Below are 27,015 nucleotides of genomic sequence, written 5' to 3'. Positions count from 1 at the left end.
CATCCTCATTGACGTTGACCTCGCCTTGGCTTTCATTTTGCCTTTGGACCCCTGACAGAGCACGTCTGCCTTTCTGCCCCTGTGTCCGAGACCTTTTTGCTTGAAGAGAGAAATGTCTTACTTGCTGCAAATTGCTTGTGAGAAGGAGTAAGGCATAAGACTACTACGCACAGGACTGCTAGCTCGTCCGTGAAGCGGCGTGGCAAACTATCAAGTGTATCGTGATGTGCACATCAGTGTTACAGGGTTCGCCGTCAATGAAGCCCGGTGCCGACCAGAAAAAGTGGCGCCCAGATACCCGGTGACGTCACAACCACGTGAACTCTAGCGGGAATATCTAGCACGAAACCGCTACGCTCACGTCACGTGAGCGTGATGGCATGACGTCACGCTCGGAACAGAAGTGCTTAAAACGTAACGTACATACATGCAGTGTGAATTAAAAAATACTATACTATGTATCTGAAATGATGTAATTTTTAAAGTAATTCATTTTACGTAAATTCTGACCTAAATGCAGTATTCGAACCCACTACCTTCGGATCGCGAGCCAGACAGGCTACTAACTAGGCCACTCAATGCATTTTTGTATTGGTGCGGCTTGGGTGCTAGGTTGGTAATTTATATGCCCTGTGATCATTGATCCTCGCAACAAAACTCAAGTTGAATTCCATATAGCATTCACAGCACCTAAGTAGCCTTAAGTGCCATCCGAAGAGTTTAGTCTTGTCTCGCTTGTCTCCATCTACCAAGATCTCGAAATCACTGCAGAATTGTCGCCTAAAGCAACGCGATATGCGGCAGTATTTCGTCTGCAGTAAAAAATCTGACCAAACATCCTTGGTTGATTACGAGGAAAAACTGGAGGCGTGCAGCCGGCATAAAAAAAACGGTTTGATATCAAAATGAAGAAAATAAAGTTAGGGGACACTTAAGCTCTGCCTTTAACGATGCGACGCGACAGCATTAATGGCCCCCATGTAGCACAAATCATGGTCCAATATTGGCTTCAGGTCGGCAACATCCGGTCGAGTACCTGTCCAGTGCATTGCCAACGAAGTACCAATATTGGCTTTTGCCGGATCCCCTTGCGGATCTTCGTTCGCGTCCGTTTACTTTTCTGCTCGCTTTAATCAGTAGTCTTTGATTAGCGCTTCCATTATCACACAGGTACTCGTTAGCGTACAGTCGTAAGGTGCTCCATTAGGCCAGATGTAAATTGGCCCGGAGAGGATGCACGTCTGACTAGGGCCGCTTCCCCAAGCGGCAGAAATTATTGGCCCATTATTGGTATTACGTTGGCAATGTCTGTTCCAACGTAGGACCAACGCATTGCCAACGCTGCACCAATATTGGGGGAATGGTCTGTGATCTGTGATCTCACCCATGTGCTAGAGGCATATATGCCCGTGATTTTTTTGCTTACAACACCGTCGGCGGATTATCTGGAGAGCAGGGCCTTTAACGCTATATCTGTCGCGCTAATAACAGCGCTTTAGGTTTTCCGCTGACTCCCGTGAGAGTGCTTGCGCGCGAGGCCCAATAATCACACTTATGTAAGCGCTCTCTGTTCCGCCCACCTGGATTAGCGGCAGGTGAACGCACAATTTCCGCTTACGGCACGCCATACGCATTTCGCGACACATTCCCTCGGTGCGGCTGTTCCCCTAAGAGACGGGCCTCTTTCCCTAATTCCCTCGTCTCCGAAAAACAGTCAGGGACGCTTCCCGAAAAAAAAAACGGCGCGCTTCGGCGCGCCAACAGCGCAAAAACGGAAAAGGCGGCACCTGACAGCAAATAAACGGCTTCGAAACGAGGCGCCTCGCGCGTTGCCCAGATGGGGAAGAAGCGAAAACATTATATGGAAGTATGTTCCCTTTCTCGATGCCCTTTGTGCCAAAGCCCTTTGGCCCTTCTGGAGCGCCTTGAATGCGGAATATCCCGCGGCAGAGACCCATTTTGGCCCGACAGCGATAAAACAAAAAAGGGAAAGAAACGGAACGAAAAAGGGCGCAAGAGGGATTTGTAAAAGGAGGCGGAACTGTCTGAATTCCTCCGGTTTTTCCGCCTTTTTTCCCGTCTTTGCCGTTCTTCTCTCTCGGTGTGGGAGTAATACGGGGTTTTTCAGTTCTCCGGGCACCTGCTTTGAGCTTGATCTAGGTTTAGAGCCACGGGTTGTGAGTGATATTCAATTTGTTACTTTTTCCCGCGCTCGGGTTCTGGCATTATTGATTAAGCTTTGACTGAGCTGCTCTCCGATTTCGCTTAGCTCTTGTTCGAGTGAGCTCCTTGAGCCTCGCTTTCGCGGAGAGATTGCAGTCTGATTGAACAAACATTTGCTTGTGTCGAATAATAAGGGATTATGCATTAGTTATACACTCTTGAAAAAAAGGTCGTGCTACTTACTAAGGCAAACCTAGCAAGTGCTTAGTAACTGCAGTTTGTAAATGGAGTGATAGTAACCGTTACTAGTTCAAAGAGCTAGTCCCTGTAACTAACCCATCCAGGCGAGCCTAGTAATAATAATTAGTTTTTGACCTGTAACCACCTAAGCAACGAAAAATGTTGCCGGAACGTTGCCTGACGGTCTTCATACATTGGTTCGTAACGTTGCAGAAGTTTTGACAAGGCACGTTATTAGCGCATGCACACCGCGGATCAGGTCATATATATCAGTCGGACAAGAAGAACTACGGCGAAGCGCACCATCGCACAGAACAGCAACTTTCAGCGAGCTTATATCCCTTACATGATGACACTCCGTTCTAGAGTGAGTGACACTCGCAAGTTCAAAGATATCTCAATCCTTTTTGCGCTTGAAATGGCAAAAATAAAAAATACAAGCGTCTATGATCATGTTGCTAATATTTGTTATTTTAAATGTCCGCTCTGCCGTCTTGGTGCGAGCCGTGTCCACATTATTTTACAAATTTCTGTTCACCTTTTTAGTCCTATAGTAACCGCTGCTAGTTCAGTTCTAGTAACTAGTAATTGCTGCTGCATCAACTACCTCGGTTATTAATGACTTCAGTTACTATCTGCACTTTGTTTGGGGTAGTAAACAATTAGTAGCAGGCTGGCAACAGTCGCGGAAAGGTATTAGTAACTCGTACGCGTTTATTTTTAGGAGTGTACGCCGCTCACTCGAAATAACACCGCATCTAGTAATTAATATACGCATTCTTCATGGTGGCTCGTGTTTTGAAAAGCAAGCTGAATAATAATGGTACCCCCCCCCCCCCCCACACACACACACACTTTTCCCGCCCAATTCTCAACTGCTGTCGAATCCTTGTTTAGCCATTTGGATTTTTAGGTGAAGCTTGGCACAGATGAGGTCTCATGACAGGGCAGCCATAGCCGTCACTTCTAATTACTTCTCCAGTCGGGCTAGTTCAAGGTGGAAAAATTACAAGGATTCAACGCTGCTGAACCAAATATTGAGTGAAAGCATTAGCTGCGGGTGACCGAGCGTTCTTCTTCCTCTCTTTTTCTTCTTCCTCAGCCCACACATAAAGCCCCGCTTTAACCAAGCCGTATGAACCGTCCCATCTGAAACGAGAGACCCAAGTTGGCAGCTCCTGCGACCGCTTGAGTTGGTAACCCAGCTCTCACCCTAGTGTCACGTGGGGTGTGACGTCACAACGTCACGTGGGTAAGACGTAACTGCGGCCGAGTCACGCGAAGGCTTGAAAGTGCGAGTAGTATTGCTTCCGCAAAAAAAATGGTGTTATGCTTTCTCCATTCATTAGCGCCAAAGATGCTCGGAGGAGCGTGCTTAGTTGCTTTTTATTTCACGCGGCTATATGGGAAATGTAGCTTTTGGCCATCGGCATGAAAAATATGCACACACAGCTGCGGCCTCCGAAATATGCGCTGTTATCTGCATGGCAGGCGACGTAATGCACGAAGTAGCTATGACGAATGCGCTACTTTTTATATTGGTTAACAGGAAAAAGTGCTTCGAAACTAGTAGTTAGGAAAGAACGATGCAGCATGAAAAAAGAAAATAAAGAAGCACAGCTTGTTTTGATCAATTTCTACCGTTTAATTCCTTCGCAGTTGCAGTTCCTAATATGAATCAACTGATCTGTGGTTCGTTCAACGCTTCCTTGGGTGTTTGCATCTGCAAAGACGTAGTTTGTTAGCGCCGCTGGCCCGTGCAGAGCTGAATGACGTAATATTGTTACGTGGCGACAAGCAAGAAGATGGCACAACATGGCGACAGGGTGAAATGTGATTTAATGACTGGCCTAGCGCGAGGGCTGCTCTCGCGCCACTTGTGATCTTCGCAACACTTCCCGGGGCCACCGAGCGATCGGCCCGATCGGTTAGTTGAAGGCGGTGGTGGCGTGACGGTGTTGAAGAAAAGATAGAAGAGAATGAATTGCTTGCCACCACGAGGACGATGACCTGAGACGTTTCCCGAAAGGCGACTCCATGGGATGGACACAACGCACGCCTAAAATGCATTTCGCCCTGGATGTCAAATAAGTTTGCGGCACGCGGGGCTGGTCGCCTGTCTCAAAGTAATGGACGGGTCCATTTCCAACACCTATAGTTATCAGAGGAGAACCGAAATCGCACAGCACACGGCCGTCTCTTGGCATTTTCGATCACTTCCACCGAAAAGAAGCCTCCGCGGTCAGGATTCGATCCCGCGAAAGTTGACACCACAACACGCGTTTGGCGTCTCCTTTATGTCTCGGCTGTTCTCTTTAATTTGCGCTACTCTCCACTACGAAAATAGAGTAACAATTCAAAGGATGTCTTTTTTTTTTTTTAGGTTTAACGTCCCCAAAGCGACTCAAGCTATAAGAGACGCCGTAGAGGAGGGCTCTGCAAATTTCGATAACTTGGAGTTCTTTAACGTGCACTTACATCGCCCACCATATTGGCGCCTTGCTTTTTGTCTCATCGGCTACCGAGGCCGGGATTTGAACCCGCAGCCTTGGGCACAGTAGTCGAGTGCCCTAACCATAGCAACACCACGGCGAGGCCGACTGAAAGGAGGCGACCAGCCGCAAAAAAGAATACTGATATGCTTATTAATATAAAAGCAATTCTGCGCGCCACAAATAGACATCTAAGCAGGAGTGATATATCGACGTAGAGGCATAAAGCACGAATATACTTCCATGCATATAGATCCATTTTAAAGATGCATATTAACCGGGCACCTTGTCACAGCAACCTGCAATAAGGCGACATACACTATAGTAGCGGAGGCTGACAGAAGAGTAAAACAGGGTGTCTTCTTTTCCTAACGCACCCTTCCATCCCGTTTTCATTGAGACGGGAAAGTCCCCACAGGGGAGAAGCAGTCAGGCAGAAAATTTTGAAGGGTCTGTTATACCATTACGCCGTGAAACACGCTGCGACAGCCAAGGGAAACCTATCCCTATCAATGAGGGCCTTCCCTCACGAGAGCTATTTCACGTTTTAGGGAAGAGGTGCCACAATCCTTCGGGAAAACAAAGCAAGAGTCGAGGGGAATGAGGAAATCGGCAGCCAATCAGACAGCCACGGCTTCAGTGGGCGGGGCGAGGAGATCTAACGCAACGAGACCGGCTGTGTGCGCAGTAAACAGGATGATCGACGCATATCTGGCGCCGGCGGCCGCTTGCCGATCAGTCTGAAGGAAATCGATTCAGCACAGCAACGCGCGTATTCAGGGAGAGCGGGAGAATGAATATATGAGTGCCCCTTTTCCCGGCTTCATAACCATATCCCTCCGGGGGCAGGAATATCCCTTTTTGTACCCATGCGCGTACTCTAAGGGGATCGATAAGTTCGAGAGCTGGGAATAAAGAAAAAATGCAACAGGATATGCAAGCGCCAGCTTAGAGGGAAACAGGCAAGGAATATTAGGGAAACGTCTCCAAGAGATAAGGTAACCGGTGCTGTTTTCCCCAGAAAGGGATCAGACTATCGCTATACAAAAACGGCGTGAGGGACAGGAATATGAAAATCCATTAGGCACTTTGCTCCACATTTGCCCATTTTGTTTTCGCTTTAGTCTCTTTTTACTCCGTTGTCTCCTTGTCACCCCTGTTCCAGTATCGGCTTCCCGGACAAAAAAAAAAGGAAAAAATAGGGCGACGTAGGGAATTCGCTTACGTTACGTAGTATATATATATATATATATATATATATATATATATATATATATATATATATATATATATATATATATATATATATATATATATATAAACGGGATTTAGTGAACCAAAGGCTTATTTTCGGTATAACGAGGCGCGGGTCTCCTGCTAACGTGCGTAGACGATATGCGCCGAGGCGCTCGTTCACTAAGGGCTACGCGAGTTTCGCCTATGTATGGATCCGTTCGATGGATGGCTCTGCGAACACCGGTATGGGACAAGCTGGTGTCGCAGCAGAAAGGGAAAGGGAATTCCGGGGTTCGTGCCACGCACTGCGACGCCGGGAAACGAGTCAGGAAAATTGATAGCCCCCTCCGTAATAATGTGTGGGGGGAAAACCAGAGGTGAAACCTTGTAAACCGAAAGACCTTGAGAACTGTCCCCGGTATAAGAGCATATTCGTAGTCGAGATTGTCGTATATCTAGTTCAGGTTGCTTACAGGGATGGGGATGAACTTTGGCTTTCTTTCTCACTGATATTGCTTTTCCTAAATTCTAGAATGCGGGCTTGCTGAGAGTAGAGGGCTTCTCCTTTAAGCTGCCTGAGGACATCGCTTGTAAAGGAGACAGCATCGGAAGGAGTAACGTTCTGCGTATAGTTACTATATGCATTACAAAATTTCGAAACAAAGCTATCGAGGTTCAGACAGTAATGAAAAAGGACCCACAATGTTATGGATGCATTATATACCTATGCATAACATATTACTATATGCTCTTACATTTGCATACTGTATTATAAATTATATACTGTGCGATGTCAGTGCACGTTAAAGAACTCTAGGCGGTCGAAATTTTCGGAGCCCTTCACTGAAGCGTCTCTCATAGCCTGAGTCGCTTTGGGACGTTAGACCCCACACACCTATAAATTAGATGCTATCATCCACAAATTAAGTATTGGGGCCAAGGCATCGTCGGCCTCTACATGCTCAGCGCGCACTAGAGTTATAAAACTGTGCATCGATAGGACGTTTACAAAAGCACTTCAAGCAGCACCTTTTATAGAAATACCCTATGATGCCTGCATCTATAGTTCCCTTGTATTGCTGGCACGACGCTTCGCGCGCAGGTATCGTGCGTGGCTGCAAACACGGGAGACAGCAGCAAAAAGGGCACCGGGATTTCTCCGGCGAGTGTCGCGAGTCCCTGAAAGGCGATACAGGTGACATGGCGCCGAGACATGTAAGCGGGGCTGTAACGTGATCGTTTCGGCTAACAGCATCGCCAGCGGTAACGGAGGCACGACTGCTTCTCGGATGACACCATATTTAGGCCACCGGCCGTTACATAACTGATGACGTCATATTATTCCTCGGCGGAGGTCGACACGCGATACCGCGGTGGCGTCAGCAGGTGCACTATTATACTTGGTTCTCGGCCGAGCTCGGCCTTTTTCTCTTTCTTTCCCAGCGCTGTTATGTTATGGTTTCCGTGTTGTATTTTTGGACCAAGGAATAGAAAAAGAAAATGTGGTGAAGCGAGCGCACATATTTTCTCGTTTCCTCCGGGCACGTCGTTTCACTTTTTTCTTTCTTCTTACACCTGTCATGGCTAAGGCGATGAGAAGTTACATTTCGGATTGTTTGTGCGCTGTACGAAGAGCTCAAAGCTGGCTAATTAACTGAATATGTTAATTAACTTTTAATTTTAATTTTAGAGATACGTTACATTTACAGAATTGGAGGTCGTCCACGTGAATGTACTCCATACTGTACTGTACTGTACTGTACGGACTGACGGAGGCAAGGCTGACGGAATTCAATTCCGAGAGCTCTAGCCGGCTTATGGCACTCTGAAAGGCGTTGGCAATCGGCGCACTCCTGTGACGGCATGTACATATACTGCCAATTCGAGATCAGCGAAGCTGAGGCGCACTTCTTTCTGTGCCTGAATATTTTTTTTTTTTTGTTGCGTGTATGAGTTTCACAAAAGAAAAAGAACAGGTGAGTGAAAAACTCTTGCAATTTGTCGAGATATGCGGCCTCGCTAAGGCAAATTGAAACCTACGCGTGTGCCAGAACTTATTTGTAAATTGCTTCACGCTTGTTTCTCTGCAGCGAATCCTCACAAATTGGAGCTAACGCACCTGCGCAGGTGTTCCAGCGTTGCGCCTCAACTCACCGGGCGTTTCGCACCCGATCAAGTCGCTCAGAATAAATTTCTTCACCCACCCCCTTGGCGCCGGCCTGTCTACGATGCAAGCAGCTCTATACCTCCTGTGTGTACTACTTACACACATTGTGAATTCATATTGGGGACACTCACACTCAAAACGTAAAATGGAAGGCAGCATTAGCAAAGTTTATTTATCCATCGTCTTTGTATATGCATCCTGGATTTGCGATCCAATCGTCACCTTGCGAATTGAATTATGTGCAATTCAATCTCAATATGCTTTGATCCTGAATGGCAGTGTGCCAGTATGCTTCAAGAGGAAAGTACGAGGGACGTTCCGAAGTTTCGTCATTTACTTTCACGGGGAAACGTTATTGCTCTCAAAAAATACACCATGCCATCACGGAGTGCACTATTTGCACTATTTTTCAATATATTTGCCACCGACATTAAAATATTTTTCACAACGTGCAATGAGTTCAATGAACCCACACTGCTAAAAGTCGGTGCTCTGCGATGCAAGGGTTTGTCGCTCAGCCTGCTTCGCATCATCACTGCTTTGGAAGTGACGTCCAGAGAGTATGGCTTTCAATGAAGTAAACAGGTGAAAGTTCGATGGGGCAAGATCTGGGCTGTAGGCCGGGTGATCCAGTCTCTCCCATCCAAAGCGACGAATCTGATCTTGTGTGAGCCTTCCTGTGTGTGGCCATTTGCTTTATCATCGCAGGGCCCCGTATTCTTCGGAGTGGGTTCTTCAAACTCATTGCACGTTATACCAAACATACAGATGTCGATGGCGACCATGCCGATAAGTAGTGTTAGGTATACCCGGAAGGAGACTGCAGCCATGAAATTAGGAGACGCCTGCTTCTGGCAAAGAGAGCCATGGTTAACCTTGACCGCCTAGTAAAGAGCAGAGACATTAGTCTGCCAACCAAGATCCGTATAACCCGTGCTATGGTCTTTCCAGTTGTGATGTATGGATGCGAGAGTTGGACTGTGAATAAGGCTGACCGCCGAAGAATTGACGCGTTTGAATTGTGGTGTTGGCGAAGACTCTTGAGAGTTCCTTGGACGGCCAGAAGATCAAATCAGTCGATATTGTCGACCATAAACCCTGACTGCTCATTGGAGGGTCAAATTGTAAAGTTAAAGCTCAGCTACTTTGGTCGTCTGATGAGAAGAGAGGAGTCGCTGGAGAAAGAATTGATGTTGGGAAAGGTTGAGGGTCACCGGAGAAGGGGTAGGCAGCGAACGCGATGGTTAGATGGCATCCTCGAGGCGCTGCAGATAAAGTTATGTGATGTTAGGAAGATAGTGAGAGACCGGAAAGCGTGGCGTGATATGGTCCATAGGGTCACGAAGAGTCGGACACGACTGAACTCAACTGATACATTTCATGATGTCATGATGTATGTTCTGGGGGCAACAAAGTTCCCATGCGAAACTAAATGACGAAACTCACTTTCAGAACGTCCCTCGTATATAACAGCTCTATCTTACTAGTACCTGCGGGCCAGAGACATGGAAGCTAACGAAAAGTGTTCAACTTAATGAGGACGACGCAGAGAGCTGTGTGAAGGAAAATGACAGGTGTCATGCTAATAGACAGATAAAAAAATTTGTCTGGCTTAGCTTATGGTTAAGCCTAGGATGCGAAGCATACTAGCCTAAAAAAATTGAACATTACCTGGCTATACCTGGTTAGCCATTTCATAGACAAGAACAACTCATGTGTTACTCTGCTTCTTCCTTTATTTTTCTCAAACCAATAAATACACTATGATGATCAGTAAAGTAATGGCTCTTTGTTTGAACATCGGTTATATAATATTTTCTTGACAAATTTCGATGCAGGATCCAGTCCAAGCTGCTACCCCAGTGGGTTGTAGACTTCGGCTGCAATGAGCACAAGTCAAGGGAATATCTGGCTTCATCCTTCACCTCGGCATCGGTTGTCGAGCGCTGCCGACTAGCTGCATACTGTGCACGTCGCTTGGCAGGCCGTACTTCTCGTTCTTCTCCAGTTTCCGTGGCCGTTTGTAACTTGCGCTTTGCAGTCTGGCGAGCCGCCCTCTCCCTGGCCGACATCTCGCTGCTCAGCTGACTCAACGAGTGCGTCGCCTTTTATACAATTGCGTGACGTCAGTATCTCCTAGCGGTAGGAGCGGGAGTTAGGCCGCCGGCGGAGGCTGCGCAGTTGAGCCCCAGCTTTCACAGCTGTTGTGACGTCATATCACGTGGTGCGCCGATGTAGGTCAAGTGGTAGCTACGCGGCCGCGCGTGGCGCAGCAAGGAAGAGCTCGGTGGTGCTGCTAGTATGCTTCGCATAAAACACAGTAAGCAAACGTCGATTAATGGTAGTCCGGCCGAAATGAAGAAGAAATCGCCACGGGCAGGACGTTTAACAACACATGATCGTAAAAGGGACCCTGAAACGAATTTCACGATGATACCTATACGTACCTATATGCAAGCTATATGTGCATGCGTTCTTTGTAAACATATCAACCATATCTAAGAGGTCTGCCTGACACTGTATTGAGTGTGTTTTTTTTTTTTTTTTAAGGGGTCCAAACTAAAAGCAAGTACTGAGTTCAGATTAATTTTAGCCCGGGGGCTATATTGGGGGCTATGGCGGACACCATGTAAAACGCAGCAGGTTTAAATTAGTTCGTTAATTAACTGAGTACGTTAATTATATATAGTTTTTCAATTTTCATTTTAGAGTATATGTTGCATTTGCAGAATTGGAGGTCATCCACGTGACTGTACTCCATCATCGTGTATGGGGAAATGTTCAGATCAGTGTGAGCATGCACTTAATTTTCGATCCTCGAGCGTTCCTTGGCTCGCTAATCCTTATCGGGACGAAACCTTTTATTTGCCCCTCATCACACGTGCCGAAACCGTGTCAGTCTCATGCAATTAATCTTCTCTTCTTAGGCCCGTGACTTCCGGCGAGCGGCACAGAGCCGAAACAAGCGGCGGAGAGAACAGATCGCTTTTAAAAACACTCCCATATCGTTCTGACGCCTTTCGGTGTGCATTTGTGCTTACAGGAACGAAGAGCTGTGGGTCTTACTTCCGCGTTCCTCTTTTATGCCGTAGTTTTCACCAGATCGCGTAATCCTTTTCTTGTAATCCCATGCGAGAAATTAATCTTCATCGCGGGCGTAGTCGCCCTTCTTGGCTCTTTTTTTTTTTTTGTTCTTGTAGTTTAATCCTGAAAACGCCGTCATATTCCAAAAGAGGAATGGGAAAACTTCTCCCACTGTGCCACACTGCGTCTACACTTAGGGATTTTAATCTCGTTTTTAATGTACAGGAGAATAATTTATTGAAGCACATTTCCTCTACTATCTCACAGGAACGGCATTTAGAAGGTGTCGGACTTACATTTATATAGAAATCTATGAAAAACAGCTTTGGAAGTTCATCCGCTCGTTCAATTTATTAATAGTAGTAGGCTTGCTGTGTTCTTTACCTACTGTACAGGGGAAAAATATTTGCAAGAACAAACTGTTAGCCGCGCGGCACACAGTAGGCAGCAAAACTTATCTGATTATCCAGGTAAATAATTAAAACTCACTAATTAACGTTTTAATTATCTCAATTGGCTGCTTAGTCCCCAATAGTGAGATCGAAGCTGTGAACAAGTCAATATGTCATATCAGTTTTTTAAACGAAGCAAAACTCGTTTTCCAACGCCCTGCAGTGCAAAGGCGGGAGCGCCATTTTAGTGTCTTATCTATATATCGCCGGGGCTCTCAGTCCGACGATGAGCCATTGTTTTCGTGTTCGTCTGAAGCCAGCTAGACGCAAAGAGAGAAACAAAACAAAATGAAAAAGAGCTTTTATTCAATCAATCAATCAATCAAATTAGGGGACACTCGAGTTTTGCCTTAAGAGTAGGCGTGACAGAGTGCGCACTAATTGCCTGACATGTAATGCTTGTACCTCGACATCTGACCTTGGCTTCTAGTGCCTGGCTGCCTCACCCCGAGCGTTCTTCGCGCTTACAAAGTCTCCCTACTCGTGGAGCACCCCTCAGTCGAAGCCCCCCACTATTGCACGCGTCTGGTTCAATGCAAGATTATGGGGCTGCACTAGTATACTAGCTACAGGTTCAATCACACGTGTTCAAACTCACTGAAATAAAGACGAGGTTGCTCGTCTACACCACGTTGGTTTCATTCACTAACTGCCAATCGCTACTGACTAGATCATTCAACCAATCACAATATCAATCACCCTCAAGAATCGACCAGCACTATATATATCGCACATACTCTGTACAAGGTGGTCATTTTTCCGGCACGTTTTTAGATTCGTCTTAGAAGTAGACGTGGAGTGCATTATATGACCGCAGAGGCTCCACCTGTTGGCAAAGATACATCAGGTCAGTGCCGGTTGCTGCCACATGCCGGCGCCACCCAAATATTTTCGCCGACGGGGTTTTCACTCGTCCTTGAAAGCTCCCTCTCAGACCGATGTGCAGCGACGGTTTTTGGGCACAGCGAGCCCAGTATGTTTCGCGTAAAAATGAACATGGCTAAATGGCGTCAGGCATAGGCTACGGACCTGAAGAAACGCACAACAGATCACCCTTGATGGCCACCGCACGAGGATACTGTGATGTGGTGGCTTTTTTTTTCTCTCTCTCTATTGTCATGCATGGAAGCATAACACCGATAAACTTCTAGCCTTACAGAACCGGTTCACATTCGGTGATCACACTAGGATCCTGTTGATCAATTTTCCCAACATATCATGTTTCCGGGAGACACAAACATGCATTCAGAAAAGGCCGCCGGGCAGCAGGTCGATCGTGTTCACCATATGTATGCCACACACCCCACCAAAGATCGCTGGTTCCGTATTCCAAGTTTGCATCGTTTTCAGAAGTGTCGCCATATCCTTGACCTCGAGTCATCCAATTGGTGGAAAAACCGGAACAAGAAGTGAAACTGACATTATAACAATTCGTTACGATGCAGACTTGGAATGCGGACCCTGCTCTCTGAACAGGAACTTCGAAGAACGCGGCAGCTGTGCGTGGCGATCTGTAACGCGGCTGTTCCTCAGGCTAAACACTCTCTTAATCACAAAAAGATCACGCGCGATCACCCTTCCTGTTTAACTGCCATTCTCGCGCGCTCTGCATCTCTCGTCGTCTTCATCAACCTCCGTGTTCATCAACCTCTGGTGTGCATCCACACCGTTATCTCGCATTGCCTTCTTAAGGTGCGCTGAGCAGTTCGCGACTGCAAACTTATTCGTATCCGCACCCAGTTATGGCGAACCACATGTTCCCCGAGGCCAGGAGCGATAAGTGTAATCTTAGTGGGACGAGAGGGACCCTCGACCACATAATATGGGAATGCCCGTACTCTCCCCAGGCGGGATGTACAATATAAGCAGCAGAGACACCTGGAGGACCCTGCTGCGCAGTTCGGTCTCTGAGCTTCAGCTCCTGCTCGTTAAACTGGCTGAAGAGGCTGCTGGGACACAAGACCTCCCAGCCTGCATCTGAGGCGGTGGCACCCGCCCCCTAACCTACGTGTCGGGGGTGGGTAGATCATCTTATCCGCTGGATATTAAAGTTTATTCTATCTATTCAAATTTTATATGGCGCTACAACTAAGATATCCAACCTGCCACTGTTTCGCCACTTTCGCCGACCTTTGCTTGAAGCCTGATCCTGAAACGCTATCCTCGAACCGAAAGCGAAATGAAATGCCACGTTCTAACTTCACATTTGGCTAATTCAGATTATTCGGTTGCGTCTTTTTCTCTTTATTACCCAAACAGCGGCCGAGAGCCATCCCGTCGTTCAAATAAAGGCTTCATTAATTAATTTATTTATTTTCTCGCACTGTCTTCTGAGGCCAAAGTAGGCACTTTTTCCCCCTATGCCAGCGATTTTAGTCGCAATCTCTCTTGGCAAGATAGAATATTTTCACGCAGTCGTGGCGGTAGTATAGACTACTCGGACACTGAGTTAATGCTTCTAAAATAAATTCTTTATTGTGCTGACTTCCGCCCAGTACAAAACTTTGAGAGCACTTAGAGACCTTCACCGGAGAAATTCGAAAGCATGTGCGTTGTCTGTTCTTTAGAAGATCCTGGAGTGTCATGACTCAGCACTTTTGAGTCTGATTACTCCACGTTTGATTTCATGACTCAGTCCTGTTGAGAGTCATGACTTTGACTCTCAGCATGTCATGATGTTGACTTACACAAGTCATGGATTCCATAGCCATACACATTGGATCTCCGATCTGACTGACTCATGACAAGTGAGTTTGGCTAATCACTATAATCACTCACATGACATGACTAGGCACGACGTCACGTTTATATACGACTTGTCATTACATACCCATTCATGACTACCAGTCTCATCCTGATGTGACGTCATATCGTATCTCCGATCTGACTGACTCATGACAAGTGAGTTTGGCTAATCAATAAACTATAATCACTCACATGACATGACTAGGCACGACGTGACGTTTATATACGGCTTGTCATCACATACCCATTCATGACTACCAGTCTCATCCTGATGTGACGTCATATTGTATCTCCGATCTGACTGACTCATGACAAGTGAGTTTGGCTAATCACTAAACTATAATCGCTCACATGACATGACTAGGCACGACGTGACGTTTATATACGACTTGTCATTACATACCCATTCATGACTTCCAGTCTCATCTTGATGTGACGTCATATCACGTGTTACATTTGGTTTTCATGTTTTGTTTCTACGTTTTGCTTCCACGTTTTTCGGACATGTTTTCGACATTGTACAGCTCGGCGGCGATAAGAGCGAACGTTTTTGGCGCTCTTCGAACTGCAGAACCTCCGTTGCTATTGACAGCGCTCAGTCTTGCAATCATTCGAGATAAATCTCGGATCACCTTGCGCCGCGAACAAAAAAGTTGAACTTGCGCTCAGCAGCATTCAGCGTGAACAAACCAACAGAGCGAAACTTCGGGGCAATATACGCGCGCTTGTTGCGTGGGGGTGTTATGGTGACAGCGAATGCTATCGTACTCTATAGCTTGCGTAGCGCACCAAAAAACAATAAATAAAAAAAAAACTTGCATGTTCCGTTGGTGCCGAACGCGGAGGCGGCTATTGTTAGTCTCTACAGCTCTCCATCGATCCATCTTTCTTTCTCCCTCCTCTCTCTCCTGTTTGGATCCGGTATACGGTCTCCTCGCACCTATGGGTTGTATCTCAGGGCTTGCATATACACCCTACCTTCTTTCCTTTAGCGACCGGCATTGTGTAGCCCGCTCCTGGTAACGTCAGTACTTCAACATGCGGGCGAAGAAAAAAAAAACATAAATCAGGAGGTCGCATTGTGGAGAAGAAACCGCGCGAAAACTCGAAAGAATGGGAAAGGAACGGGGGGAGGCAGCCTAGACTAATACTTCTCCCCTCGTTGAATTTAAGCGCTCTCTTTCATCCTCCTCCTCCTCCTCCTCCTCATCATCATCACTCTCTCCCTCTTTGTCCCTTTTGTTCGCTCTTGCTCGATTCTGAAGATCACGAGAAATTAATTCACCACCCAGCTCGGCGATTATGCGCCTGCTACGCTCCGTTCCAGATGCGCTTCCCGTCTTGGGTGAGTCCGCGACACGTCCTCGTATTCGATTTATTGTTTCTCGTTGTTGTTACTATTATTACTTTCTTTTTTCGACAACTGCGCGGTAGACTTCGGCGAAAGAAATACTCCTGGTCTTTCACGCTGGTGCCTAACAATGTATCATCAATCCCCCTGTCTATCTACTGCGCCTGTTAGTCATAATGCTTGTTTCTTTATGCTTCGTTCTTTTTTTGCTAAATATGGAGACCGTCGAGCTTTTTTTCCCCCCAATGGCTTGGTGAATCCGTGATCGATCTTTGTACGATGGAGCTATACAGCCGAGAGAATGTGTTGCTGGCTCCTTTGTTGTCTTTGTTGATCACGCGGCGTCCTAGTTTAGAGGGGAAAAATCGGATAAGAGGAAGTGTTCGAGTGACGTCACGGGGCACATTTTGTGATGCCGAGCTCAGCTTCTTCATTGCAAGCTGGAGCAGGCGGCCATACGGCGATTAGATATGCCTGCAGCCTTTCACTAGGATACCTCCGCCACAGAACGACGGCAACTGTGACGTAGGGGCATACTCATAGGGGGCATGCACTGACGTCACTGTGGTGGCCATTTTGTGATGGAGTACGGGAAAGGCTTCAGGCTAATTTAATCGGCTTAATTATTGCCACTGACTCCAGTCTTTGCTGGTGAAGATTCGCGCGGTAACACAAAATGGCTTTGGTGAGTCGAGACATTACGTGAATACTCCCTATAGACCGTTATCATGAGCAAGGAGGAAAGCAGCGGCCTGCTCTTTCCTTCCCTCGCTGGCTAGTGCGCGCCTGATGGAGTTACTGTATGACTTCGTAATCGGCATTCTGGAAAAGCGATAAAACAACATCATTTGCTTTACTGTATTTCCGCACTATTCCTTGAATGAATGATGTGTAAACGTGACCGAAAATTTGTATTTTGGGCTGTATAAAATGTCCACTTTCGCATCGTCATCAACGGCTTTTTGTTCAGATGGATCTTTTAGGTCAATCCCTAAAGATATCATGCTGAACAGCTTCATAAAGTGTTCCCTCAATTGAAATACGCTTTTTTTTTTCTGTAAAAAGGACGAATCCGATAGCGCGAAGCTAAATGGAACGGCAGTGACAACGCAAGGAATGAGTGCCATTGTTGTTCCAGCATTCAAGCGAGTATATGAATGCAAACGTCTTCTGTTAGCAAGCTGATATTTGTTAGCGCAGTTATCAGTGTTACATTACAGCGCCGTCGGTTTCTGCTTGGCTGGTAACCTGTAACTTGTTGCGTGTGCGTCAATAACTGAAGAAAAGGCTTCCTACACAATTTGTCTGCAAAACCTCGTGTACAGGGTCGTCCTGTCTTAACGGGAACACAACAGGAGGCGCTCTTTCTTAAAGGGCGCCACTGCATTCGACACGGCCTTAACCGAAAAATAAATTGAACAGAGACAGTTCGTGCTTCACAAGGCCTGCCACTTCGCTTCGTACGGAGGAGCCACGTGCTCGCATGTTCACCTTAAGAAAGAACGGCCCTGTATATCTTAATTACGCAGGCAGTGTGAGCTTCACATCTAGTAGTTTCGTAACGCCGCTCCGGCAGCGCCGTCGTATAGTGTGCTTCCTGCCAGCGTGAGTGATGCCTTATATAGGACAAATTTCCGTTCCCGTATATCGGCCAGATATTGAGTGGTCCGGAAATTATAGATGGGCTATGAGGGGAGGCTGTTCTGGAGTATTCGGGATGAATTTCAACGACGGGAGGCTCTTGCGCACGCGTTTAGGTCGCGAAAGGCGTTCTTGAATTTCGCCTCCATCGAAATGTTGCCCCCGCGACCTCGGGCACAACAGCCGAGCGACATGTCCGCTAGATATAATCTGACGGAATGGTATACGTCGTGCTCAAAATCGTGTCTCCTATAACACTGCGCACGTGCCGTTGAAAGTGTGCATACCTTCTAGATTATGTTAGTTGCGCTCTAAGCATGACATAAAGAATGACACGAACCGCTGTATAAACGCATGAAGCGCTTTTATGATTTCGCATTGCCCTCATATATTGGTGGTTAGTCGTCCCTGTATTTATTTCTTTTTTTCTTTTTGTACTACCGGCTAGTCTTGGTGCCAGTATCGCTCGAATTCCTCACTTGGTCGTTTCTTTGTCTTTGGAACTGAGCAACGCGTATACAGTTATGGGAAGGAAGTGACAAGCAATCTCCCTGCAGCTTGCGGGTAGCGTTTTGTGTGTGCGTTGTCATGCGCATTGCATGGTTGTTGACGCGTTTTCTTTTTCTCTTTTCTTTTTTTTTTTTGCGCTGAAGCTTCCCGCACCTCTTTCTTTTTTTGCTGTGCTGGCTTTTCCTTTAACGTATCGCGCCTTTTGTGCTTTCAGTGAGCCACGGTTCCCCCATGTTCCTGCCACCGCTCATGGCGCCCGCCTGGCGTCGTCCCTGTCCCTGACCGGAGCGGCCTCTGTCGGACGACAGCGGCAGCGCAACTCCCAGCAGCCCTGGCTGAAGCGCCGCTCACCATGCAGTGGTACGTCATTATCAATGAGCCGCGCCGCAGCGAAGCTGAAAGCAGTTCGAATGCGAGCCAGCTCGAGGGCGTCTTGCGAACATTCGCTTTTAGCAAGAAAGCTGTTCCACATGCGCATATTGTTTATATTGTTCCCATCAGCGCCTCAGCAAGGACCTTAATTTTCTCGTACTGCTCAAGAAACGTTTCTGAAATGTAGACTTTTAAGGCGAAAGCCTTTCCAGGCTCATGATGAAAATCTCGCGTCCACGAGATTCTGCGAGATTCCACGAGAAGTGTCCGCGAGATGTCGCAATAGGTTCTAAAGTCGCCATAATTTCCCCTTAGGCCTTTATTCTGACCACCTTCCCAACGCCAACTTTTTCTTTCTATAATAAAGTTGTACTTCCTCCCTTCCTTAATTTGGCATGTCGAGGGGAGGAGTCCTGTGATGCCAATGTCGCCGACGGTGAGTCAAAGAAAAGAAAGAAATGAAATTATAACATGTGTGCAAACTCGCAAGGTAGAAGAAAAGATGTAGGAAAGAAGGAGGAGGAAAGGCTTTAACAATTAAGCTCTTAATCGAAGCTAAGTATAATCCTGCATACACAGCTCGTTCAATCGAAAAGCCGTCGGCTTTGTAGTCGCAGAGCGTGTCGGAAATAATCGGGTATGCGTAAAAAAATCGTATCAGTAATTTGGGGTTCTTTTGATTTCTGATTGATTGGTGTGTGGTAAGCGATAATAAATTCGTTGTGTTTGATTAGTTGGCTGTCTAAAAAAAACAAAAAAAGAAACATGTGGAAAAAGGGGGTTCGAAGGAGGTAGTATATTCAGAATGAAAAGCCAATGCTTGATGATGCTAATTAATTTAAATAATTAGAAATTGAATGATGCGTTCAAAGGTGTCAAACTCCTCAGAATGGAAAGCCAGTGTTTGCTGATGCTTAGTGTCGGCGCATAAAAATTTTAAAATAAAAATCGAAAGTGAAAAACGTCGTCCGTGCGTGTGAAACGCTATCGCGTCATTTAACGGCGGGGTTAAGTGTCCCCCTGACTTTTTGTCAGATTCCTTTTTTTTAGTTCATCACAGCAAATCTCCGGACCTTACAGCTTCACTAGACAGAGCAAATCTCCCGACCATAAGCTTCACTATACTGGTCTCTGGAGAGCCTGTCGAGAGATGGGGTGGTGGCGCGCGTCGCAGGGGAAAGCGTGGGAATAGGGCGCGCCGGCGCTTCGCGCGAGCCAGATTTCTCTTTCATGTACGTGGGAGCTCCTAAACATCTCTGCTGAAGTTTTCTTACTCGTTTTTATCCCTAAATTTCGACCCTAGCTTTCCCAGACAAGCACGGATATTAATTGGAAATATGAGCTTACGTATTCCATTAAGACGAGGTATGCTAGTAATTTTCATCCAGAAATCGCGCTCATACTCTCGACCGTTTGCTTAGGGCAGGTCATATGATACATGTGATCGTTCAACCCATTTTTAAAGCGCGCGGCTTCACATTTCCTGGCTCTGGCAAAGCCGTCATTAGCCTTCCTTAACGGAGAAAATTAAGGTTAGCAGTATTTACTGAACACGGCGGTAATGACTGAGCCCGAAGGGATATATTGTTACATACTTTTTTTTTTTTTTTTAGTATAATAAGCCTGGAGCAGGTTTAAGCAATCGGCTCGGGTTTGTTGAAAGAAGACTGCGCGGTCGAGTCGCGCTGTTCCTGGGGCAATTTGGGAAACCCGATTTTCCCTTTTGACGTCGCGAATGAGCTCGCGCGTATAGCGGCACTTCGTGGTCAAAGACGAAGTTGATTGCGAACAGCTGGTTCGCGGCGAAATGAATACACAGCAGCGTTTACCGACAGTGCGAGCTATCCGAAATGAGATAAACCTTCGTTTGTGTGTGGGGGAGTTTTTAGGGGGGGGGGGGGGGGGCAGTTTACGCTGTAATCTTGTTTATCTATATGCTTATAGGCTGACACTTTCAGTGCACCGTGCACCCAAAGGAAGCCGCATAGCATTGCTTATTATTATGAGTTACGAAATCCAGATGAAACTTCTGGCGACCATTTTTTAATGTTAGCAGATTGTAGCGGCACTTGTGAGCTTGGCTAGTAGCTGTCTGTGGCATCTTGTTATGCCTTTTCTTTATCAGCCGTCAACGCGCCCTGCACGGCACATAACAATTCGCCCGAATGAGCAGGTAGTGTGACAATGCCTTATGTCTGTGGTCTGCACCACGCATATAACACATTCCGTGGTCTGAACTAATAGTGCCAGGTTTTGATTCGTGGGACTTATTAGGGGTTGCTCAACTGGTAGCTCTATACGCGCAGCGTCGGCGACGCCGGGAATAAGCGAACGTGTATGCGGCGTCAATACGCGCCCATGTCGTCTGCTCGCGTGTGGCAGGAGCAGACGATTCAACAAGCGACACAGGGAACAATCGAACGTGCGTAAGGCGTTAATACGCGCCCATGTCGTCTGCTCGCGTGTGGCAAGAGCAGACGATTCAACAAGCGACAGAGGGAACAATCGAACGTGCGTAAGGCGTTAATACGCGTCCATGTCGTCTGCTCGCGTGAAGCAGACGATTCAACAAGCGACACAGGGAACAAACGAACGTGTGTAAGGAGTTAATACGCGTCCATGTCGTCTGCTCGCTTGAAGCAGGCGATTCAACAAGCGACACAGGGAACAAACGAACGTGCGTAAGGCATTAATATGCGTCCATGTCATCTGCTCGCATGTGGCAGAAGCAGACGATTCAACAAGCTTCGCAGGGAACAAACGAACGTGCATAAGGCATTAATACGCGTCCATGTAGTTGCTCGCGTGTGACAGAAGCAGACGATTCAACAAGCTTCACAGGGAACAAACGAACGTGCGTAAGGCGTTAATACGCATAGAGTTTCTTACTCTTACCTAGAGGGAAAGCTGTGCTGCCGTCTATGGGCGTTTACATGGAGTTACCAGACGGCCAGTTCAGCCACCATGGGCGCTCAAAGCATCATGGGCCGGAGAGCTACCGAGTGCAGAACTACAACTTTTGGCCAAAACTAATGCAAAGATAAACGTTGTTCTACCGTAAATAATGTCCTAAGATTGAATATTGTGACTATAAATTGAAAAACGAGAGAGAAACAGCATGTCAGTGTGAGACTTATTCAATATAAGCGATGGCTCTTTCTCCTATTGGCTTAGTTTTGAGCAGCACAAATACCAAAATTTCGCACTTAATAGGCAAACTTTGAAATAAAAAAAACGTTATGAAAATATTTATGGTTGTGCAATCACTTAAGGAAGTTTTTAGTGGCATTTCGGGAAACAGAAACCATTTATTGGCGACGTCTGCTTTTGCGCCTTCACTACTATGGCTTTCGCGGTCTATGTACGCACCTTCAAATGATGATGATGACGAAAAAAGAAACTTCGCAGTAACGCCACTCCACGTACCCGAGAAAAACCGACTGTCCCGCAACAAGGTGCACACCGGCCCATGATTCTTGGCTGAAGTGCAGCGCCCTCAGCTTTCCCTCTAGTTAGTGTAAGGAACTCTATGTTAATACGCGTCCATGTCGTCTGCTCGCGTGTGATAGAAGCAGGCGATTCAACAAGGCTTAGCTTTCTTCTGATGGAGTTCGACGGGACGCATTTCTTCGCGACAAGCCTGCATAATAAAGAAGTGCACAATTGCCCTATGTTCGTACGTGTCCGTGCGCTGTAACGTGGTGCAGTAACGCGCCAAACTGATCGACCTCGTCGATCTCCGGCCATATTGGCGCGCTTTTGGGGGCGAGAATTGCTAGCGACGAGACGCCATCCTCTTAGCAACCGCTACCTTCCGCGAGCTTCTGATTGGAGGTCTGTCCTGGAGAAGGAATAAAAGAAATGTTATCGATGACCAACGCCGATGCCTCGAGAGAAAGAGTGCTTGGTTGTTCACTTGCCGAGCCAGAGTGCAGCAAGCAATCCAGGAAGGAGGGGTGAGTAACGGAATTGAGGAGGGGTAATGACAGTGTTACGTTAGTACGGAGTGTGCTCTGTATCTACCCTCATATCCGGAAAATTGGTCCATTGAGCGGTGTTGTGCCGTCTGAAGTTACACAGTAATTAAAGGGGCGAGCGGAAAATTATTGGGAACTTGGCGAAATACCTGTACTTGGGTAAAGCGGATTTCTCTTCCCTTCATGCTCTGGCAGCATTCAACTAGTTGCTGTTTGTATTTTGGGGCGTTTTCTCCTGACGTTGAATTTGGCCATGGTATCGAGGGCTGCCGGGTGTTAATTTCGCGGGCACAACTCATTTTCCTCGATTGCAGCATGATCAGGTATGGAACGGATGAGTGACGATTGCGGGCGAGCTATCCTGTTGCCTAGGTCGGGTTACAGTAGGCAGCGTTCTGTGCTGCAAATCGCTCTACAGCTGTCGCTATGAATGATGATGTTCGAGCAGGTAAGCTTCCTGCGTGGCATATTGTAGCGTGCACTTCTACAGTGGTTATATCAGGAGGGCTTGAATACTGCCAAGCTGTGTGAATGTTCGGGGCTGTCTGTCCGGGTACATACATATAGGCACCAGAGTAAATTTGCGGCTGCTTATGCAGCATTGTGCTTTTCTTTCTTCAGTCAGACGATGTCAATAACAGAAATGTCTGGCTCAATGTGTCGCTGCTTTGAAAATTTTGAAGGCCCCCCGCTTTCTTTTTTTATGTGTTGCGCAAGCCCAGTAGACTTTTTACTGCTCCAAAATCATGTGTAGCGAATAGTTTTGCTGACCATCAATATACAGTGAGTGCTAGGATGTGGTGTGATTTCCTCCATATGAAGCATGTTAGTATTCGGCAGTGCAGGCTGTTGCTAGTGTGCTGGATGCTGTATTTTAGTGTAGTGTACTGAAGTTGACACGAATTATAATTCAAATGAAGTGGGGAGCTGGAGAAGTGTGGTATTAGGACCGGTTTATATACGAGTTTAGGAACAAAGAATGACTCAATACAAAAGAAAACAAAAAATATAACGAACAGGACAATAGTAGTGGCGCTCGCGTTTAATGTAGCTATTTGTTTGTTCCGTGTTTCAGGGCCATTTCTTGTTCCTGCGGTGCTGCTTCACTCAGGCGGTATTCGCAGTACTACTAAACTGTAGTGCGGAGTAATGCACCAAGTTGTGTGCACTGAATGCTTGGAGCCGCGGGGCTCTGATGCGCGCCGCAGTTGTACAGAGCATTGAAGTGCGCACAGGAGTATAGTGCACTGATCGTGTGAAGCTGCGCTGCAAGTTCACTGGTCACACCTTAGGAAGCTTTGTACTGTAGAAAAATTTGCCACGCATTCAGTCCAAATTGTGGCATCAGCGAGACCTCACCAACGAGCCACATGTCCAGCTATGTCCCAGGGACATCCGGATGAGATCCTTACTTCCCTACATAATTGGGAAATCCTGGGAAAGATCGAAATACGCTCGCAAGCATGAATAACTCCTCATATATATCTGCGAAGCAAGACCGTTCTTTTTTAAATCAAGTAAGCGGGACTGTGGCAGTCTTGTAGGACGGAAACATTCGTGGAAGTGAATGAACCAGTCAAGTGTCGTTGCAAGTCAAGCCATAGATTTCTGAAACACGGCGTAACGAGGTGGGGTCAGTGTTTTAACACGTTTTAAAGTGCGTGTTCGGTAAGTTAGTTGGTAAATTACGACGTGTGCTTGAATTCGAGATTTCGAAACTGTCGCCGGGTTTTTGTTCGACACGAAAATAATCCGTTAGTACCCGCAAAAGGTTTCGAGACGGCGTTTTATAATGTCAGTTATTCAGCCAGGGCATTATTCACTTTAACTTCATTTCTTACACAAATTATCAGCGCTACGCAGAGCTCACTTGCCTTTTATCATCACTGATAAAGAATAGTTGGATTTTACCGTTGGACAGCATGTTGAGATTGTCGTTACTCTGTTGTCTCGCAGGTACTCCCGACAGGTGGCTAACCACCCGAGCCTGGTGATCTTCGTCGTCTTCTCGCTGGCCACCACGGCCATCGTGGCCTCGCTCACCCTCTGGGAGCTGCCCAGCTTCAGGGACCCCCTGCGGGTAAGTTCGTATTTATAGAACTTCACCGCGCGCTGCATGCGTTGCCGATGCCAAATCGGTTCGTACATTCCTGTCAAAGGTGATATTTCTGTGCAGCAAGAAGCCACTTTTAAGTAGTACGGAGGTTCTACAGTGTAAGGTATACAGCTGGAGACCATGAGGCGACATGCTCTGAGAGGAATTAAGAAAGAAAAATTACGGGACTGCGTTTAAGTCTGCTTAAGAGCGGAAATGGCGAAAGCCACATTACAGGACTGTCTTCATTAATTACATCGTCATTGTCATCGGCACTGCCGTCATCATCATTATCGCTACCGTCGTCATCACTGCCTTGTCGTGGTGGAGGGGCTTGCGAAACTCGATGAAGTCGTGAGCTCTGCTGTGTAGGGCCACCCAAGATAGACAGGTCACGGCGGAGAGTTCTGACAAAATGTGATTCACTGGAGAAGGCAATGGCAACCTACTCCAGTATTTCCTGCCAAGAAAACCCTATGGCCAGTCACAATATTATGAAAGAAGTTTGGGCTTAATCTGAACATTAAAAAGACAAAGATCATAGCGTCTTGCCCTATTAAGTCCTGGAGCATCAATGGACAAGAAGTGGAAGCTGTGACAGATTTTCTCTTCTTGGGCTCCAAGATTACCTCGGAAGGAGACTGCAGCCATGAAATTAGGAGACGCCTGCTTCTGGGAAAGAGAGCAATGGCTAGCCTTGACCGCCTAGTAAAGAGCAGAGACATTAGTCTGCCAACTAAGATCCGTATAACTCGTGCTATGGTCTTTCCAGTTGTGATGTATGGATGCGAGAGTTGGACTGTGAAAAAGGCTGACCGCCAAAGAATTGACGCGTTTGAATTGTGGTGTTGGCGAAGACTCTTGAGAGTTCCTTGGACTGCCAGAAGATCAAATCAGTCGATATTGTCGACCATAAACCCTAACTGCTCATTGGAGGGTCAAATTCTAAAGTTAAAGCTCAGCTACTTTGGTCATCTGATGAGAAGAGAGGAGTCGCTGGAGAAAGATTTGATGTTGGGAAAGGTTGAGGGTCGCCGGAGAAGGGGTAGGCAGCGAACGCGATGGTTGGATGGCATCCTCGAGGCACTGCAGATGAAGTTATGTGATGTTAGGAAAATAGAGACCGGAAAGCGTGGCGTGACATGGTTCATAGGGTCACGAAGAGTCGGACATGACTGAACTGACTAACTGACCGTCGTCAACTTCATTACCAACTATTAAATGCGCACCATCGTTGTCATCGCTTCTGTCATCATATCACAAACTGCAGCGTTATCGTCATTGCTGCATGCCATCGAGGTTCTTACTGGTATCCAGAGGGAAAGCCGCAGGGGGAGCTGGACTTCAGGTACCACGGGCGCTAAGAACCATGGGCCGGTGTGCTACTTGGTGAGGGACAATCGCATTTTTTCGGGAACACAGAACGGCTTTAGTAAGGTGTCTACTTTTCATAATCGTCATTATCTTCGAGGTGAGATCGCAGAGTGAACAAAACCATAGTAGTGAAGACGCAGAAGCAGACGACGCTATAATAGAAAGTTCTTATTTTTTGAAATCCACTACAAAAACTTCCTAACGCGATTGGGCAACCGTATATACTTATAAAACATGTTTTTCTTTTTAAAGTGTGTCGCTCAGGTACGAAATATTGGTATCGATCCATGCTGCTCCATATGCTTAGCCAATAGGAGAATGAGCCATCGTTTATTTTCGACATGTTTTACACTTGCACGGTGTTTTGCTCGCTTTTAGCCATTTTGAGTCATAATATTGAATGTTGGAACATTTTTGTTTAAAGTTTATTTTTGCATTATTTGTGGCCAAACGTTGTAGCTCTGCACTCGGTAGCTCTCCGCCCCATGATGCTTTGGGCGCCCATGATGGCTGAACTGGTCGTTAGGAAGCTCCCATACATGGCGCTCACAGCTTTCCCTCAAAGTAAGAGTAAGAAACTCTATAGCCATCCACTATCATACTACTGTCATATCTATAGCCATCTACTATCATATATCCTGTGATCAGGATAGATGATAGTAGCGAAGACAATGACGATGTCGTTTGTGGTATGGTGGCTATAGAGTTTCATCTTACTTTGAGGGAAAGCTGTACCGCCATCAATGGGAGTTTGCATGGCGTTTCCTAATGGCCAGTCTATGGGCCCCTATAGCATCATGGGGCGGAGAGCTACCGAGTGCAGAGCTACAACTTTTAGCCAAAAAGAATACAAAAATAGGCATTATGGACATTAAAGTTTAAGATTACAATTTCCTGCGCGCGTAGGCAAAGAAAGGCCGAAATTCGCACGTTGCAACAGCCCCTTAGAAACTGCGCAGTCAACAAAATCAGCACAACGTGGGGCCGTGCACGTGTATATGATACGGTTGCATGTTCTTCTTAATTGGTACGCCGAGAAATACGCATTCGCCTTTCCTCCGAGGCCGCATTCTCAGCACGCGTAGACGCCTTATATTTGATAATTTTTTTATTTAC

The 27,015-nt window shown here is 46.6% G+C and overlaps 1 protein-coding gene across 2 annotated transcripts in view; it reads left to right on the top strand.

The window, feature by feature from the left end:
• Nucleotides 1–27,015, top strand: part of disp (RND transporter family member dispatched) — a 269,223-nt gene that overhangs the window by 143,905 nt on the left and 98,303 nt on the right. For both annotated transcript variants that reach the window (XM_084584500.1, XM_084584499.1), the window contains exons 3-4: nucleotides 18,296–18,441; nucleotides 24,387–24,510. In XM_084584500.1, the coding sequence (XP_084440626.1) occupies nucleotides 18,434–18,441; nucleotides 24,387–24,510 (132 nt within the window). In that variant the 5' untranslated portion in view covers nucleotides 18,296–18,433. The remainder of the gene's footprint in view (nucleotides 1–18,295; nucleotides 18,442–24,386; nucleotides 24,511–27,015) is intronic.

This window comes from Amblyomma maculatum, chromosome 11, assembly GCF_055883805.1.
Source record: "Amblyomma maculatum isolate TAMU_Amacu chromosome 11, ASM5588380v1, whole genome shotgun sequence".
Lineage (NCBI taxonomy): Eukaryota > Metazoa > Arthropoda > Arachnida > Ixodida > Ixodidae > Amblyomma > Amblyomma maculatum.
The sequence above is the reverse complement of the archived record's forward strand: the minus strand, read 5'-3'. Positions and strand labels throughout refer to the sequence as shown.